Source organism: Mytilus trossulus, chromosome 7 (genome assembly GCF_036588685.1).
Source record: "Mytilus trossulus isolate FHL-02 chromosome 7, PNRI_Mtr1.1.1.hap1, whole genome shotgun sequence".
NCBI classification, from domain to species: Eukaryota; Metazoa; Mollusca; class Bivalvia; order Mytilida; family Mytilidae; genus Mytilus; species Mytilus trossulus.
In genome coordinates this window covers 57,068,420-57,085,921 of record NC_086379.1, presented here as the reverse complement: position 1 = coordinate 57,085,921, position 17,502 = coordinate 57,068,420, and the positions used below count along the sequence as shown (strand labels likewise).

At 31.7% G+C, this 17,502-nt stretch overlaps 1 protein-coding gene across 2 annotated transcripts in view; it reads left to right on the top strand.

The window, feature by feature from the left end:
- The first annotated feature begins 4,615 nt into the window (after positions 1-4,615).
- Positions 4,616-17,502, top strand: part of LOC134725385 (gigasin-6-like) — a 32,822-nt gene continuing 19,935 nt past the window's right edge. The window contains exons 1-5 of one of the 2 annotated variants that reach the window (XM_063589163.1): positions 4,616-4,991; positions 6,739-6,909; positions 7,936-8,196; positions 8,943-9,202; positions 11,772-14,252. In XM_063589163.1, coding sequence (XP_063445233.1) covers positions 4,696-4,991; positions 6,739-6,909; positions 7,936-8,196; positions 8,943-9,202; positions 11,772-12,406 — 1,623 coding nt within the window. In that variant the 5' untranslated portion in view covers positions 4,616-4,695 and the 3' untranslated portion in view covers positions 12,407-14,252. Of the gene's footprint in view, positions 4,992-6,738; positions 6,910-7,935; positions 8,197-8,942; positions 9,203-11,771; positions 14,253-17,502 lie in introns of those variants that run through there. The other variant, XM_063589162.1, reaches the window with a different exon arrangement.

Here is a 17,502-nt window from a genome sequence, read left to right as displayed (position 1 = left end):
TCTCATTCCATTTTATGATAAAATGGCTAAATAAATAATATATAAATATCTAGACTTTGTCTGTTTTTATTGCTTATTTTTTCATATATGAACTAAAGTTCCAAATAGTGACACTGACAATAACAATCAAAACCAAGGAGAAAGCAAAGACTTACAAAACCAAAGGACATTTACATCAACAGTTATAAATAATAATTAAGAAACAACACAAACTCCACTAAAAACCAGGAGTGAAATCAGGTGCTTTGCATAGAGATTTTTTTCTACCTGAATAGGTAAACAGATGTGTTGATACTCATCTACGCAAGGTTGATTTCTATCCAATGCAGCTCATATTGTGGCCAGCTTCTCTTACTATAATTTTCACCCAGGTTATTTTATAAACTTGGCTGTCCTGTATAAATGTAGAGGACAAATTACAGTTTTGGCTAATATTTCATAGACTAGAACGATTAAAGAAAATCTACCAAATAAACTCATCCTAGATGCCAGGATTGAACTTTTATATTTATGCCAGACATGCATTTCTTCTACAAAAGACTCATCAGAAGACTTTTCACCCTTCGGGAATTAAAACTTGTTTTGGAGTTATTATTCCTGAAATATTTATATTTTATTTATTTTTTTGGCATTTTTTTGGCAATAACAATAGGAGATCAGTAAAAAGTGTAAATTTGGTATTCACCCTAAAATTTTAGAAACAAAAGCAGTTGACCCGAGTTTGAGTAATTGCCCTTGAAATATCATTTTTTTGCAGTTTTTATACGACCGCAAATTTTGAAAAAAATTTTTGTCGTATATTGCTATCACGTTGGCGTCGTCGTCTGCATCGTCGGCGTCGTCGTCGTCGTCGGCGTCCGAATACTTTTAGTTTTCGCACTCTAACTTTAGTAAAAGTGAATAGAAATCTATGAAATTTTAACACAAGGTATATGACCATAAAAGGAAGGTTGGTATTGATTTTGGGAGTTTTGGTCCCAACCTTTTAGGAATTAGGGGCCAAAAAGGGCCCAAATAAGCATTTTCTTGGTTTTCGCACTATAACTTTAGTTTAAGTTAATAGAAATCAATGAAATTTAAACACAATGTTTATGACCACAAAAGGAAGGTTGGTATTGATTTTGTGAGTTTAGGTCCCAACAGTTTAGGAATTAGGGGCCGAAAAAGGGCCCAATAAGCACTTTCTTGGTTTTCGCACAATAACTTTGGTTTAAGTAAATAGAAATCAATGAAATTTAAACACAATGTTCATGACCACAAAAGGAAGGTTGGTATTGATTTTGGGAGTTTAGGTCCCAACAGTTTAGGAATTAGGGGCCAAAAAGGGACCCAAATAAGCATTTTTCTTGGTTTTCACACCATAACGCTAGTATAAGTAAATAGAAATCTATGAAATTTTAACACAAGGTTTATGACCATAAAAGGAAGGTTGGTATTGATTTTGGGAGTTTTGGTCCCAACAGTTTAGGAAAAAGGGGCCCAAAGGGTCCAAAATTAAACTTTGTTTGATTTCATCAAAATTGATTAATTGGGGTTCTTGTATATGCCGAATCTAACTGTGTATGTAGATTCTTAACTTTTAGTCATGTTTTCAAATTGGTCTACATTAAGGTCCAAAGGGTCCAAAATTAAACTTAGTTTGATTTTGACAAAAAATGAATCGGTTGGGTTCTTTGATATGTTGAATCTAAAAATGTACTTAGATTCTTGATTATTGGCCCAGTTTTCAAGTTGGTCCAAATCTGGGTCCAAAATTAAACTTTATTTGATTTCATCAAAAAATTGAATAAATGGGGTTCGTTGATATGCCAAATCTAACTGTGTATATAGATTCTTCATTTTTGGTCCCGTTTTCAAATTGGCCTACATTAAGGTCCAAAGGGTCCATAATTAAACTAAGTTTGATTTTAACAAAAATTAAATTCTTGGGCCTCTTTGATATGCTGAATCTAAACATGTACTTAGATTTTTGATTATGGGCCCAGTTTTCAAGTTGGTCCAAATCAGGATCTAAAATTATTATATTAAGTATTGTGCAATAGCAAGTCTTTTCAATTGCACAGTATTGTGCAATGGCAAGAAATATCTAATTTCACAATATTGTGAAATAGCAAATTTTTTTTTAATTAGAGTTATCTTTCTTTGTCCAGAATAGTAAGCAAGAAATATCTTATTGCAAGATTTTTTTTTAATTGGAGTTATCTTTCTTTGTCCAGAATCAACTTAAATCTTTGTTATATACAATGTACAATGTATATTTACTTTTTACTACCAACTGATAAATCTAAATGATCTTTACCATTCAGTGATAACAAGCAGTTTTTTTTACATCTTAATATTTTATGATGTATTTAAATGAGTAGTTATTGTTGCAAACTCCATTAGAATATTTTAATTGAGATTAGTTTTGGAATAAGGGAAAGGGGGATGTGATTAAAAAATTGGGTTCAATTTTTCTCATTTGAAATTTCATAAATAAAAAGAAAATTTCTTCAAACATTTTTTTGAGAGGATTAATATTCAACAGCATAGTGAATTGCTCTAAGAGAAAACAAAAAATTTAAGTTCATTAGAACACATTCATTCTGTGTCAGAAACCTATGCTGTGTCAACTATTTAATCACAATCCAAATTTAGAGCTGAATCCAGCTTGAATGTTGTGTCAATACTTGCCCCAACCGTTCAGGGTTCAACCTCTGCGGAGCATCTGGTTGGCTGTTGTGAAAAATATAAGAGCTAGGTTAAATGTCTTACTTGCAAAAACTGAAGTACAACAAGATCTTTAATAAACCTGAGAATTTCGAAAAAATATGTCAACCTGCTTTTGTCCAGAAATAATCATTTGTTTCATGCAAATTGTTATAATGTTTTGCATTGGTTTGTTGTTATTTTGACAACTATAGAAACAAGGTCAAAAGTGTTACTGCAAAAATTATCAGCATGACAAGATCTAGCTACACTGTAAATTTCACAACCTAGCTTAAGAAATTGCACCTGAAATGTAGTTTTGATGGTTTTTGGCAGTTTTTACGGTAATCTAAAAAACTATAAAAGCTTGGTTATTGAAATGAACAACACATAGATTTGCTATAGAATGTTAGTGCGAGTGATACAGACACATGTGTATCTTTTGTCTTGAAAATGATGGTTTTCTACTAATATTTGTGTGCCTACATACTTCCTGATTGTGATTCCTAAAACTATCCAAATCTTATATTCATAAAGTTTTCTGCAATATAAAATATCGAAAGCATTAGAATAGTACTAGCCTAGAAAAGAATAAATTTACCATTAGTAGAAAATATGCAGTATGCCTACAGCCAGCCACCAAATAAGGTTCTTGGCTCAAGACACATATGGAAAGTTGATGAGATTAAGGTACTTGCACTCAAAACTCTTCATGTAAATCTTGAACATTTAAATAATAAAATGGACATAGAAGAGGTTACATCTAAAGTCAGTCTGGAAAGTCATGTAATCCTATGATATTGGTGGCAATAGTTATCAAAGGTACCAGGATTAGTAGGCCAAACACGCGTTTCGTCTACATAAGACTCATCAGTAACGCTCATATCAAAATATTTATAAAGCAAAACAAGTACAAAGTTAAAGAGCATTGAGGATCCAAATTTCCAAAAAGTTGGTGGCAATTGTAACAGAATGAAAGATGCATGCAAAAGAAAGGAAATAATACTTTATCAAGAATGTTCGCAGTTACTGATATCAAACTAAAATATTATTATATATAAAACCTGCTTATATAGTTGTTAGACTGTGCTATACTCTTACATAAACAGCTAATCTTCAGATGATATTTGATGCAGCAGCAGCATTACACCATTGGAAGACATATACACCTTGTCTAAGACAAAATGTTCGCTATTTCAATTTAAAAAAACAACAACTGATATTAATACCCCAAAATGTCAACTTCAATGTATAACAACAAATTATAAAGTTCAAACAAAAGATGTCAGGAGCAATTCTTAAACTTTATAGATACTTTGGCTATAAACAAGATACTAGCTACATACTGAGACATATATTTGTGTGTATATGTCTTTGGCAAAATACTAGTAGTACAGGGGATATGTGTAATATAAATATCTGTAAGCTGATATTCATTTGATAATATATTAATACCTGAGATTTAATTTGAAAACAATATAATTTCCAAAAAAATTGACTAGATACGATCGTCGGTACATACCGGTTGCTAAAATTAAGCCCTTTAAAAAAAATCTGGATCCACTCCTGACATAATAGCAACAACAATCCAATTGTTGACAATTCCTATCTTATTTGTGCATTACGTCTAGCAGTTCCATTTTTGTCATATGTTCTCTTTTGACAACTAGTTTAATACGTTTGAAATATGTAAGTTAAATGTAATAGTAGTCACATTACTATTGTTATATGTCAAAGCCATTTGGTTCCAGAAAATATTTCCACGTCTAAGATGCATTTTGCAAACATCAAACTGTTGCTGTTAGCTTAAAAATAGTATATTGTCCACTTGTCTTATTTCATCTGATATGACATAATGCGATATCCTGTGAATGATAATATACAAGTACTTATTATCATTTATAGTTATTAATAGTTACAAGAGATGCATAAATACATGACAGATTACCGCATACACATTAATTCATTCTTGCATACTGATGAAAACTTTGTATACTACGCTTCAAAATGTTTCGAGTTTTACTGTTATTATATGTTTTCGTTGCCTGTCTTAGTGGACAAGAAAATGTCAAAATCGACAAACTACTGAAGGAAACTTTTGATTGCAAGTTTAAATACAACAAAACCGTGGGTCTAACAGTGTCTGTTGTCAAATCTGACAAAGTTCTGTTCGTTGGAGGATATGGCTTTGTGAACATAGAAAAGAAGACTCCTGTGACAGGGGATACACTTTTTCAAATAGCGTCACTGTCCAAAGCATTCGCAAGTGTTCTGCTTACAAAGCTTATAGAAGAGAAAACAAAGTAAGTTTCTAAATAATTAAGTCAATATTAGAAGATTAATTTCATTTATAGTGGACCAGTCAGTGAGCTATTGTCTCTATTTTGTGTCACATAGTAACATATAAAACTAAAACTACCGCTTTAATAATAAACTCATCATAGATACCAGGATTAAAATTTGTATTTACACCAGACGCGCGTTTCGTCTTCAAAAGACTCATCAGTGATGCTCGAATCCAAAAAAGTTAAAAAGGCCAAATAAAATACGAAGTTGAAGAGCATTGAGGATCAAAGTTCCTAAATTTTTTGCCTAATAATCTATTTCTGAGGTAAACATATATTAAGATAATTGCATTCCCACAGTCGTATCCCTTAGTTTTACCAAATAGTTTCTTATCTATTTGGGGGAAAATTCGATGAAGGCATAAATTCTTGGTTTTAATTTTCTGACATATTTGTTTTTTTTTCAACTGAAATTACACGAAACCCAATTAAGGTAGCATTTCTGATAAAATCTATTGATTTTTTTATACGAAACATACAACGTTAACATACTTACTGCAGCACATTCTGAATATTCGTATGTTTTTTGCTTTTAAATGTAATAATACCTAGAGTTATTTTAACCTCGAAAGATTGAATAATGTATGTGTTGTTTGCGTTCTTAAGCAAATATATAATGCTTATTTATTATTGTAAAATTATAAAAATATAAAAAAAATAATGTAAAGTTTATAGCAAAACTGCTCTGAAAATAGAGAAATAAAGAAAAAACGACCAACCATTTTTAAGACAATGGTCAAGTTAGTTTAACTTCTGGTCTGGGAAGGGACAGATTGATCATGTTAACATAGATGAACAACAAAACGTAAAGGCGAAATAAAATGTAAATAGAGGATTTGTTCGAGATAAAACCTAATAGCAGATATTTTGCTGCAATATAATATACAAACTATGTTATTATACTGAAGATAACTACGCTTATTCACAAACTGCCCTTCGAATGTCAATCTTTATTACAATGATTGAGCAAACATACTAAAAAGTTGGCAAGGAAGTAAACATCACCTTTGTATTTGAAGTATCAGCTATATAACAACTCTTGTTTGTGTCAACTGTACAATAAACAATAGCACTGTTAAGCACAAAAGCCCGATGTTTTATATACATTTTCTGGTGTTAAAATATCTTGTAACTAATAAATACTTTTATGCTAGAAAACATTTCATTATGAATTTTTCTTTAATTAGCTTTAGAACAATCTTTTTATATTATTTGTTATAAACAAATAGTCCTTTAATAGTGTTTAATAAGATATTGCTATGGAACTCATACAATCATGAAAAGACCAGTATTAAAACTAACATAACCCACATTTTTTTTCATGTTCTGTACCAAGTCATAAATATTATCAAATAGTTCTTTTCCATGCATGTTGCGTTTGCTTATGTTGCACTTAAGTGTTCCTGTTGTTCCTATTTTCCCTCTTATAGTTGATGTATTTCCTTCGGTTTTAGTTTGTAACCCTGATTTATTTGTCTGTCTCAATCAATTGATGACATTTATACTACTGTTGCATTCATTAATATATGCGTCGTTAACGGACGACGGGTTCCTAGTGATGAGAACGGTGAGTTAAAAACGTCATACAGTACTAGTATTTCGAAAAGTCCTCATTAAATTGAATTGGAAAACTATTTATGATATATCATTATGGCAATGTCAGATGAATTAATGTACGACACTTTGATATAATTCCATTTAACAGCTATACACTGGATACAAGACTAAAGAAAATTCTACCTGGGAAGAAGATTTTCTACGACAGTTTAAGATCCGATTACGCCACACTACGAGATTTACTTTCCCACAAACTAGGTATCCCGAAACATAATGAGATGAGATTTGACACTGAACTTACCCGGGAAAATGTTGTAGGGTTAGTATAACATTATGATAACGAAAAAAAGGACAGACAACAAAAGTCCACTTCTAGTATTAAACGAAGGTTTGGTTCTTAACCTGTTAAATAAGTTTCAAAGGATTGTAACACAATTCCATATAACAGTCGTAAGTATGAAATCGCCAAATTATAGTTGTATATTGTTATTTTAAATTGTTTCCCAAAGTTTACTGCCTTTTAGATAATAAAATTCAATTTAAGTCAATATTGCAGTAATTCCGAATACAATTTTGGCCCCAGTTCTCATGCTATAACTGAAGATCCTAACATCATTCATGAACTAGAGTTGAAATCATTCATTTATTGCTCACTAAAGAACAGCTACATGTTGTCCCCGTCAATTGTTAATTGGAATGACTGTTGTAATATCACCTACGACTCACTCCATGCTTACTGCTCACAATGGAGAAACAAGAAAAGGCTGACAATAAACTCATCATCGATACCAGGATTGAAATTTTATATTTGCGCCAGACGCGCGTTTCGTCTACAAAAAACTCAATAGTAACGCTGAAAAAAAAAAAAAATGCCAAAGGCCAAATGAAGTACGAAGTTGAAGATAAAATAAACTCATTGATGACCAAAAATTAGACAAGCTTTAGTATTTAAATTTCGAAAATTCAGTTTTGTTAACAGTTTTTTTTTATAATTATGACCATATCAATGATCATTCATGTCAACACAGATGAGCTGACTAATGGGCTGGTGATACTCTCGAAGAAATCCTTAGATTTTTCTTTCATTTTCAGTTTATTATCGTTTAAAACTTATTGGCAAATTTCCAATTGCCATACTCAAATTTTAGGAGCAATTACCTTTTTTCTTCTTCATAAAAATACATTGATAACAAAAATTTATGGAAAAAAAACCCATTTAAAACAAGAATGAAATTATAAAAAAAATACACATACTATCATCTCTGACATTTACGTACATTTAGACTCTAGCGGATTTGTAAGTAAATCAATAAGAAAAATGAAATAACCATGCTATATTTTTCAGTCGACTGAAATACTTAAAACCAGAGGGTATTTTTAGAAGTAGTTACATGTATAATAGTTTGATGTATGGAGTCGTCACTCGCCTTGCTGAGATCATAGGAAAAGACACATGGGAGAACTTAGTTATCAAGCACATATTTAAACCGTTAGAAATGAATACATCAACATTTGCTTCAACAGCAGACCTAGAAAATATTTTGCTAGCAAAAGGATACGTAGAATATTACGGTGAACTCCATCCGGTCGAATATAACTTTACAAGGCAAGTACTTTTATCTTTTCCTAAAATTTAGGTGACATCAGCTAGACCATAGGTAGTTTGACTGATGAGTAGTTTCATCGGCAGATGCATGATTTAGAAATTGAATGCAGCTGAGCACCTTTTTATTTTCATAAAAAAAAAAAAAAAAAAAAAAAAAAAAAAAAAAAAAAAAAAAAACAAGTATGAAAACCCGTACCGCATAGTCAGTTACAAATAAACTCATCAGTGATACCAGGATTGAATAAGACCACGAAATGACAAATGTAAAACAATTTAAACGAGAAAACTAATTGCCTTATTTATGTACAAAATAACAGACGAAAAGTAAATAAGATATGAAGCAAAAAATTACAGCACCTTTTTATTTTGATAAAAATTAAAAAAAAAAGATATATGAATGACAAAATGCTTGTGAATTAACCATAAAACCAAGAAGATTTGGTATGATTGTCAATGAGACAGCTCTCCCAAACAGATCAAAAGACACAGACGTTTACAAATATTGGTCACCGTAAGGCCTTCAACAATTAGTAAAACCCATACTGCGTAGTCGGCTGTAAATGAACTCATCACAGATACCAGAATAAAAGACCCTATAATGACAAATGTAAAATAATTAAAATGAGAAAACTAATTTATGTAAAAAAAAATAATGGAACAACATAGGTTTATGAGATGTGAATGGAATAAAAACAGAAAGTTGGGAAACTAAATATTGACTTGTTGAAATACCTAATCTGTTTCAGGCAATATGCTGAAATATGTGGATCAGGGTGCGTACTTTCTACTGCCAATGACATGTCTAAGTGGACACGTTTCTTTCTAAGTGGGGGAAAGCTGCAAGACGGCAAACGATTAATTTCAGAACAGGCCTTTAAAGACATAACTTGTCCTGTTAATACCATACCATATACTTACACACACAAATACTTCTCCAGGCCGGACATTCCAGTCACCAATATTCAAAGCAACTACGCACTGGGTTGGAGAACTGGATATTATAGAGGCAAGTATTCCAAGAAATATAGTCTAGATAGGTCATCTTATGTATAACTAGCTAGTCAACACTGAGGTTGTCAGTTCAAACTCTAGATCGAACCCCACATGTGGCCGCACACACTTGTCTCTATGCCTGTGCAAGTAACAAGTACTTTCGACTACAGCCCAATCAAACATGTTTACCAGTTTTCCTGTCAAAGGTTGTGGTTCTCCGGGCACGACAGCTTCCTATTAAAATATCTGGCCACCATGACATGGCTATTACTAGTAATGCTAAAACTTGCGTTATTTAAAACACCAACAAGCAAGCTAGCAAACATTACAGAAATATGCCAAATACTAGGGTAGTTTGTTTTATCCCTTTGCTTAATATGTTTCGGGCAATAAAAGATAGATGGAGACAGTAGATACCAAATAGTATCAAAGTACCAGGATTATAATTTAGAACGTCAGACGCCCGTTTTGTCTTCATAAGACTCATCAGTGACGCTCATATCATAATATTTATAAAGCCAAATAAGTACAAAGTTGAGGGGCCCTGTATGAAACAATCCGTATGGAATGTACACGGAATATAGTAGGAAAATTGCTTTGAATTCCTACTAAAAAAGAGGGATATTCTAGTCAGACAGTAGTAGGAATCCACACGGAAAATAGCCGAAAAAATTAAATTAGCAGGAATTTCTTAGTAGGAATATTGTATATTACCTACCAGGAATATGCAAATTAGCAGGAATAATTTGGTAGGAAAATGAAATTCCTACTAGAAATCCTGGTAGGAATTTTTAAAATTCCACCAGAAAAAAATATTTTCTGGTAGGAATCTAAAAATATACAAAATGTAAGTGTATATACAAAAATACACAAAACTGGGTCAATGATAAGTTTGAATCTCAACAACAAAGAGCAAAGGAATTTCATGGAATCAATTCCTTTTAAAAAAAAATGACTTTTGAAATTTTTAAGGAAACTGTATGCAATATATGCAAGCTATAGAAAGTGTTATACATAAACATGTAGTTCTAAATTAGTTTAAAGTAAAGGCAACAGTAGTATACCGCTGTTCAAAACTCATAAATCCATGGACAAAAAACAAAATCAAAAACAAATAATAAGTAAGATTATGCACTTTTAATGATTATTAATTGATTACTAAATATTTTTGGCAGGTAAAAAAAATCATCTTGAATGTATAAGAATTACCTTTAGTCTTGATTAGCCATATTTTCTTACACTTCTATATTGTTACGTTGTGTGACCCTAGCTTGCAGCATTGTATTCCAACACAACTTTTCAATCTTTCCCCTTTAACTTTTGAATTTGGGAACTGGAACTTGCTTGCATTTAACATTGCAAAATGTGTGTCATTAGCAAACAGGAATCCAGTACAAGATAACTTTCCAGATAGAAAGATTTTCTGGTAGGAATTTATAAATTAATTCTGGTAGGAATCTTAAACATGTAGTAGGAAAATACATAATCAAATCAGATTTTCAAAACAGAAAAAAATCTATACAGACTTTAACAATTCCGTCTAGGTAGTAGGATTTCTAAAGTAGGAAATTTTTTAAAATTCCAGTCAGACTTTTGTTCATTTTCCATGTCCGTCTACTTTCTATATGGAATCTATGAATCTAGGTGGATTCATACTTCATTCCTACTAGTGTCTAGGTGGAATTCATACTACTTATTTTGTACGGGGCAAAACCTGATTAGCAGTTCAAGATCTACAAATCTTCAAATTTGACTGAAACCTTAAATCTTTCTGTTAATTGAGATATTTACAAGTAACTACGGTTTAAACTCCTTTACTAGAGTTGATCTGAGGTGGAATTGGTTATTTTTTATTGCTCTTTTCAAATATTCACTCACTTTTTCGGTTTTTGATAATTTGAGTTGCAGTGTTTTAGGTGAAAGTAAATACAGCAAAGCGCCAAGGATGCACAAAATTTACAATAAGTCATTGGAAGTTATTATCCTTACTTTTTATTTTATCAATTTGCAATATTCCTTAGCTTCAAGAAAAATGTATACATCCACTTATATTTTTTGTCTATCTGATGAGTTAAGCCCTTTTCAACTGATTTTTATAGTTCGGTCTTATGTTATACTGTTATACTACTGTCCCAGGTTAGGGAGGTGGGGGATCCCGTTAACATGTTTAACCCCGCCACATTATTTATGATTTTGCCTGTCCCAAGTCAGGAGCCTGTAATTCAGTGGTTGTCGTTTGTTTATGTGTTACATATTTGTTTTTCGTTCTTTTTTTTACATAAATAAGGCCGTTGGTTTTCTCGTTTGAATTGTTTTACATTGTCTTATCAGGGCCTTTTATAGCTGACTATGCAGTATGGGCTTTGCTCATGGTTGAAGGCCGTACGGTTACCTATAGTTGTAAATGTTTGTGTCATTTTGGTCTTTTGTGGATAGTTGTCTCATTGGTAATAATACCATATCTTCTTTGGACAAAAAACCGAAATAAAATGCTTTGTAACATCAGCTAACATCACAATACACAACCTATAGACATTATAAAACATTCCACTTCAAATTTATTTTCAATTTTTCTTTTTTAGGGTACAGAATGTTTGTCCATACTGGCTCCACATGGGGATATAGAGCTATGTTATCCTGGTATCCTGAGGCTGATACTGGCATTTTTGTAGCATTCACTGGAAATGATCCAAATTACTTCTACAGACTAACATTACATAACTATTTATTTGATGTTTACACTGGTCAGGTTCCATATCTAAATACATCAACCATATGTTCCTATCCTGAACCGTGGTTGAAATCTGACATACCACTTGTTAAACCTAACTATCCAAAAGACAGAAACACAACTAGAAACAAAAAAGAATACATCGGGACATATAAAAATCAAGCATATGGTAAAATTAAGATTGGCAAACACACAGAGAAGAATAAACTGAAATTGATTTATGGTTATTTGACATTTGTGCTTTATCCTTCAGAAACTAAGGATGCGTTTTATGGCGACACTACAGGAATATCTCTAAAATCGTTTGATTTTTACAAATTCAAATTCAAGTTCCACAATGATAAGGTGACATTAAAAGCTTTGAGCTTTCAGGAAAAGCCAATCTTTATAAGAAAAAAACAACGGAGCAACGATGCTAATCCTATTTATACAACTTCTATGAGTCTTCCTATTGTGATCGTATGTATCTGTGTTATATTGGTTTGAATCAAACATCTGCTTTTTGTTTTGTTTTAATGGAACATTAGAAATAATCATCTGACGAAGAATTTCTTATATATATGTAATCGCTTGAACTAGGGGTATTAGTTACACTTCAAATGAGTTCATTATGATTATTTCATATTGCAAGTTTATTCGTATTGCATTTATTACTTGTTTTAAATGCCTTTGAGATTGTCGGTACTGATTGGTACCAAAAATAAGGATTATTAAAAGACAACAGTAGTATACCGCTGTTCGAAATTCATAAATCGATAGAGAAAAAAACAAATCCGGGTTACAAACTAAAACTGACGGAACTTGTCAGCTAACAAAACATATCATAGAGTTTTCTTAAATGAATACACCTATATTAGCTGCGGTACCGTAGCTCTCATGTCCTTGTGTTATTTTTTACTATTGGCGGACCATGGTCCGCAAAATAAAAAATTTATAAAAAAAGGCCATAAAAGGTACGGTTCCGCAGCTACACCTATGTGTGATCGTATCGAAAGAGTGTTAATACATATATGATACAACTGGTTAAGATTAATGTCATATATAATATACAATCAGACATTAAAAAATAATTGAATTTTTAAACAAACATGTTGTCTTCTCATGAACATCTTAACAAAAATTCACCATTAAAAAAATCAGAAAGAATACAAACAAGGAATGGTGCTATTACATCCTTCAACTGTAAGGAAGATTTTTCCTTAAAAAAGATTGTTTTTGTTATTACAAACATTGTACTAAAAAATATTTTCATAAAAACATATATATTTAAATCTGTGTTTGTGTTCACTTGTATAAAAAAAAATATATGTGCATGCATGCATAGCATCATTAGTATACAGCTGGTGAGAATATACATCGGTCGTTTTGTTTATCATCTGATACAAAAAGTGAAAATAAAACACATTAGCTAATTCCATGCGATTGGCGCACTTTTACTGATTTACTGTGTCGTTTGTTTTCTCTTATATTTGAGTGTGAATTCACATTACAGTACTATAAGACGTGTTACGGTACTTTTGTATCCAAACATCATGTATTTGGTTTTGATGTTACATTTTTTATTATTCTCATCGGATTTTGTCTAATGCTTAGTCCGTTTCTGTGTGTGTTACATTTCAATGTTGTGTCGTTGTTCTTCTCGTATATTTAATGTGTTTCCCTCAGTTTGTTTGTTATCCCAATTTTGTTTTTGTCCATAGATTTACGAGTTTTGAACATCGGTATACTACTGTTGCCTTTATTCACCATCATTAGAACGCTCAAAGCCGAATATTTACCAAGGATTGGAACGTGGTCTGTAATGATGCTTACGTACTAACTTATTATGAAGTATTAAAAATAAATCATACAAAAAAAAGTCTGAGACATTTTATCTTAAAAATGAAATGTCGTTTACTATTACAGAAAAAGGGTTTGCATAGTGGTGTATATCTTTGATTGATTAGTCAGTAATTAAAACCCATTTGCTTTGGAAATTACATTTTTGTTATTAACAAGACAAAGAGCAGTAGTTGATTTATAAATACCTTAAGCCATGTATACGTATTTTCAAATATTTGATTTATTTTCTAGCTTTTATGACATTTTTGTATCATAAACATTTTAAAATGGATACCAATTACATCTGATTTGAATCTTTTGTGTGTGCAATAACTTACTGCTCTTGAAAGAAAAATTCAATTGCATATTTGAAATAAAAAAGGCAGTTAATAAACAAAGTGCTTGAACAATTGTAATATGAATAAAATCATCATAGATACCAGGACTAAATTTTGTATATACGCCAGACGCGCGTTTCGTCTACAAAAGACTCATCAGTGACGCTCGAATCCAAAAAGTAAAAAAAAAGCCAAATAAAGTACGAAGTTGAAGAGTATTGAGGACCAAAATTCCTAAAAGTTTTGCCAAATTCAGCTAAGTTAATCTATGCCTGAGGTAGAAAAGCCTTAGTATTTCAAAAATTCAATTTTGTAAACAGTTAATTTATTAATGTAACCATACCAATGATAATTCATGTCAGCTCAAAAAGTGCAGACTACTGGGCTGGTGATACCCTCGGGGAAATAAATCTCCACCAGCAGTGGCATCGACCCAGTGGTTGTAAATTAACTCATCATAGATACCAGGACTAAATTTTGTATATTTCGTCTACAAAATGTAATATATGACAATGGGCATTAAGCAAGCAACACTCCGGCAATAAGACATTATCTAAATTGCAAACATGTAAGTATTTGTATAGCACGGCTGATTGAATAAGAACTAGAGGTTCTGAAGATCCTGTGTCACTAACTCTAATCTCTACAAAGGACACTCTCAAATATGTAAACGATAAAAGAATTCAAGAGAAAAATCTCTGTTTTGTTGATCTTGTATTGCTGATCATTTATTCTGTTTAGTTTATCTCTGTCGTCTTTAATTTTTGCCCAAAACACAATAGTGGGTAAACACATCTTTATTTAAGATAAATCACACCCATAAAAAGTGGTACTTTACTTAATATATCGCATGCCAAACCTCACACTTAAATGGCAATGTTAAATATAACATTAAAATGACAACATATTATTACAGGACTACAATACAAATAAATAGAAGAACATATTAGACAAAGAAACACATTAATAATAGCTAACAAAAGGCATCAGGTTTAACATTCAATACGCCAGAAACGCGCCTCGTCCTCACAAGACTCACCAGGGACGGCCGGATATAAAAGTTCGAAAGTAAAAAAATTGACAAAGTTGTACAGCACTGAGGATCAAAAGTTCAAAAAAAGTTGTGCCAAATACGGCTAGGGTTTTTCTGCTTGGGATAAGAACATCATTATTATTTAGAACAATTTATGCTATTTCAAACAGTTAATTTTATCAAATGAATATAGATATCTATACAATGTTCAATACAAACATACTTACGTGGTCTTTTGTTGGTTTAAAAAATTAACGTTCAACTGTATTTCATTTCCCTAAAAGAGGAGTAAAAGATAACAGAGGGACAGTGAAACTCATAGATCGAAAATAAACAGACAACGCCATGGCTAAAAAAGGGAAAAAAACAGACAGACAAACAAATAATAGTACACAAGGCACAACATAGAAAATAAGAGACTTAGCAACATAAACCCAGCAAAAACTGGGGTGATCTCATGTGTCCTTGAAGGATAAGCAGATCCTGCCCCACATGTGACACCCGTTATGTTGCTCATGTTATCACAAACCCGATAAATAGTCTAATTCGGTAGGTAACATTCGTGAAAAAGGAAGTGGATCGTAGTAACGACATAAAGAACATATCCGATATTATCTGTGAAACGTATATTCCATAGCGGTCAACCAACTCGTCATGGCGTCCGTAAAATTTACGAAGGGATGATTTCAACTTCACCTTTTGGAACTAAAATTGTGCCCTAATATTTGGCACTTTCTTTTAAGCAATTGAACTTTTTTCAATATGTAGAATTAGTTTTTAAATAATATCTAGACTTACACTGGTGTTTAATTATCAAGGTACCGGGCTTATATATTTTTACGCCAGACCCGTGATTCGTCTACATAAGACTCATCAGTGGCGCTCATATCAAAATAGTTATAAAACCAAACAAGTACAAAGTTGTATAGCATTGAAAACCAAAAATTCCAAAAATTGTGTCAAATACGGCTAAGGTAACCTGTGCATAGGATAAGAAAATCCTTAGTATTTCGAAAATTCATACTTTTGTAAACAGAATATTTATAAATATGACCATTTATTTGGTATGTATGTCAACATACTGACTACTGAAATGATGATACCCTCGGGGAAGAAACGTTCACCTAATAGCATAGATAGTTATTAAAGATACCGGGCTTATACTTTTATACGCCAGACGCGTGTTTCGTCTACATAAGACTCATCAGTGGCGCTCAGACAAAACACGTTTCAAGACCAAACAAGTATAAAATTGTATAGTATTGAAAAAAATAAAATTCCTAAAAGTTGTGCCAAATACGGCTAAGGTATTCTATGATTACAATGATTATGATATCTTACCTTATTGTATAGTAGTATAAATATTTGTAAGGGTTCCGCGGAACCCGTTGTCTCGCCTATTTTTGCTGTAAATAGCAGACTCAACAAAATTGAGGAAAAAAATCAATAAAAATATTCCTCTTGATACTATCTTTTGATTGTAAGAAGCTTCTGTCCAAGTTTGGTGAAAATCTAGTATAGTTAATGAATCTAATAAATGTTTTAAAAACTTAAAAACTGTTAACTGGAAGCAAATCTAAGTCCATTTAAAAGTAAAATACAGAAAAAAAAATTGAGTTATCTTTTTACAAAATTTACTTCTGGATACTATCTTATGATCATAAATAAGCTTCTGTCCAAGTTTGGTACAATCCCAGGATAGTTTAAGAAAGTTATTAAAATTTTAAAAACTTTAACCACAGAGTGAATGTAATGTTTCCCGGCAGAAAAAAAATAAGTCCATTTAAAAGTAAAATACGGAAAAAATGGAATTATTTTTTCACAAAATTTACTTCTGGATACTATCTAATGATCATAAACAAGGTCCTGTCCAAGTTTGTTACAAACCAAGGATAGTTTAAGAAAGTTATCAAAATTCTAAAAACTTTAACCACAGAGTGAATGTAATGTTTCCCCGCAGAAAAAACTAAGTTCATTTATAAGTAAAATACGGAAAAAATGGAATTTTATTTTTACAAAATTTACTTCTAGATATTATCTTATGATCATAAACAAGCTTCTGTCCAAGTTTGAAAGAAATCCAGTATAGTTTAAGAAAGTAATTAAAATTTCAAAAACTTTAACCACAGAGTGAATATTTGTGGACGCCGCCGCCGCCGACGACGACGACGACGGAAAGTAGGATCGCTTAGTCTCGCTTTTTCGACTTAAGTCGAAGGCTCGACAAAACTGTCTGTGGGTCTTATTATATCGAAAAAAGGTACTGTGTTGCATTCATCACATGGTCATGCAATATAATACATGTATTCACTTTATTGACAAATAGTGTAATATGTTTAAAATCTGTAAGCTTAATCAGAGATTATATGTCTCTGGTTTAATATTATAGT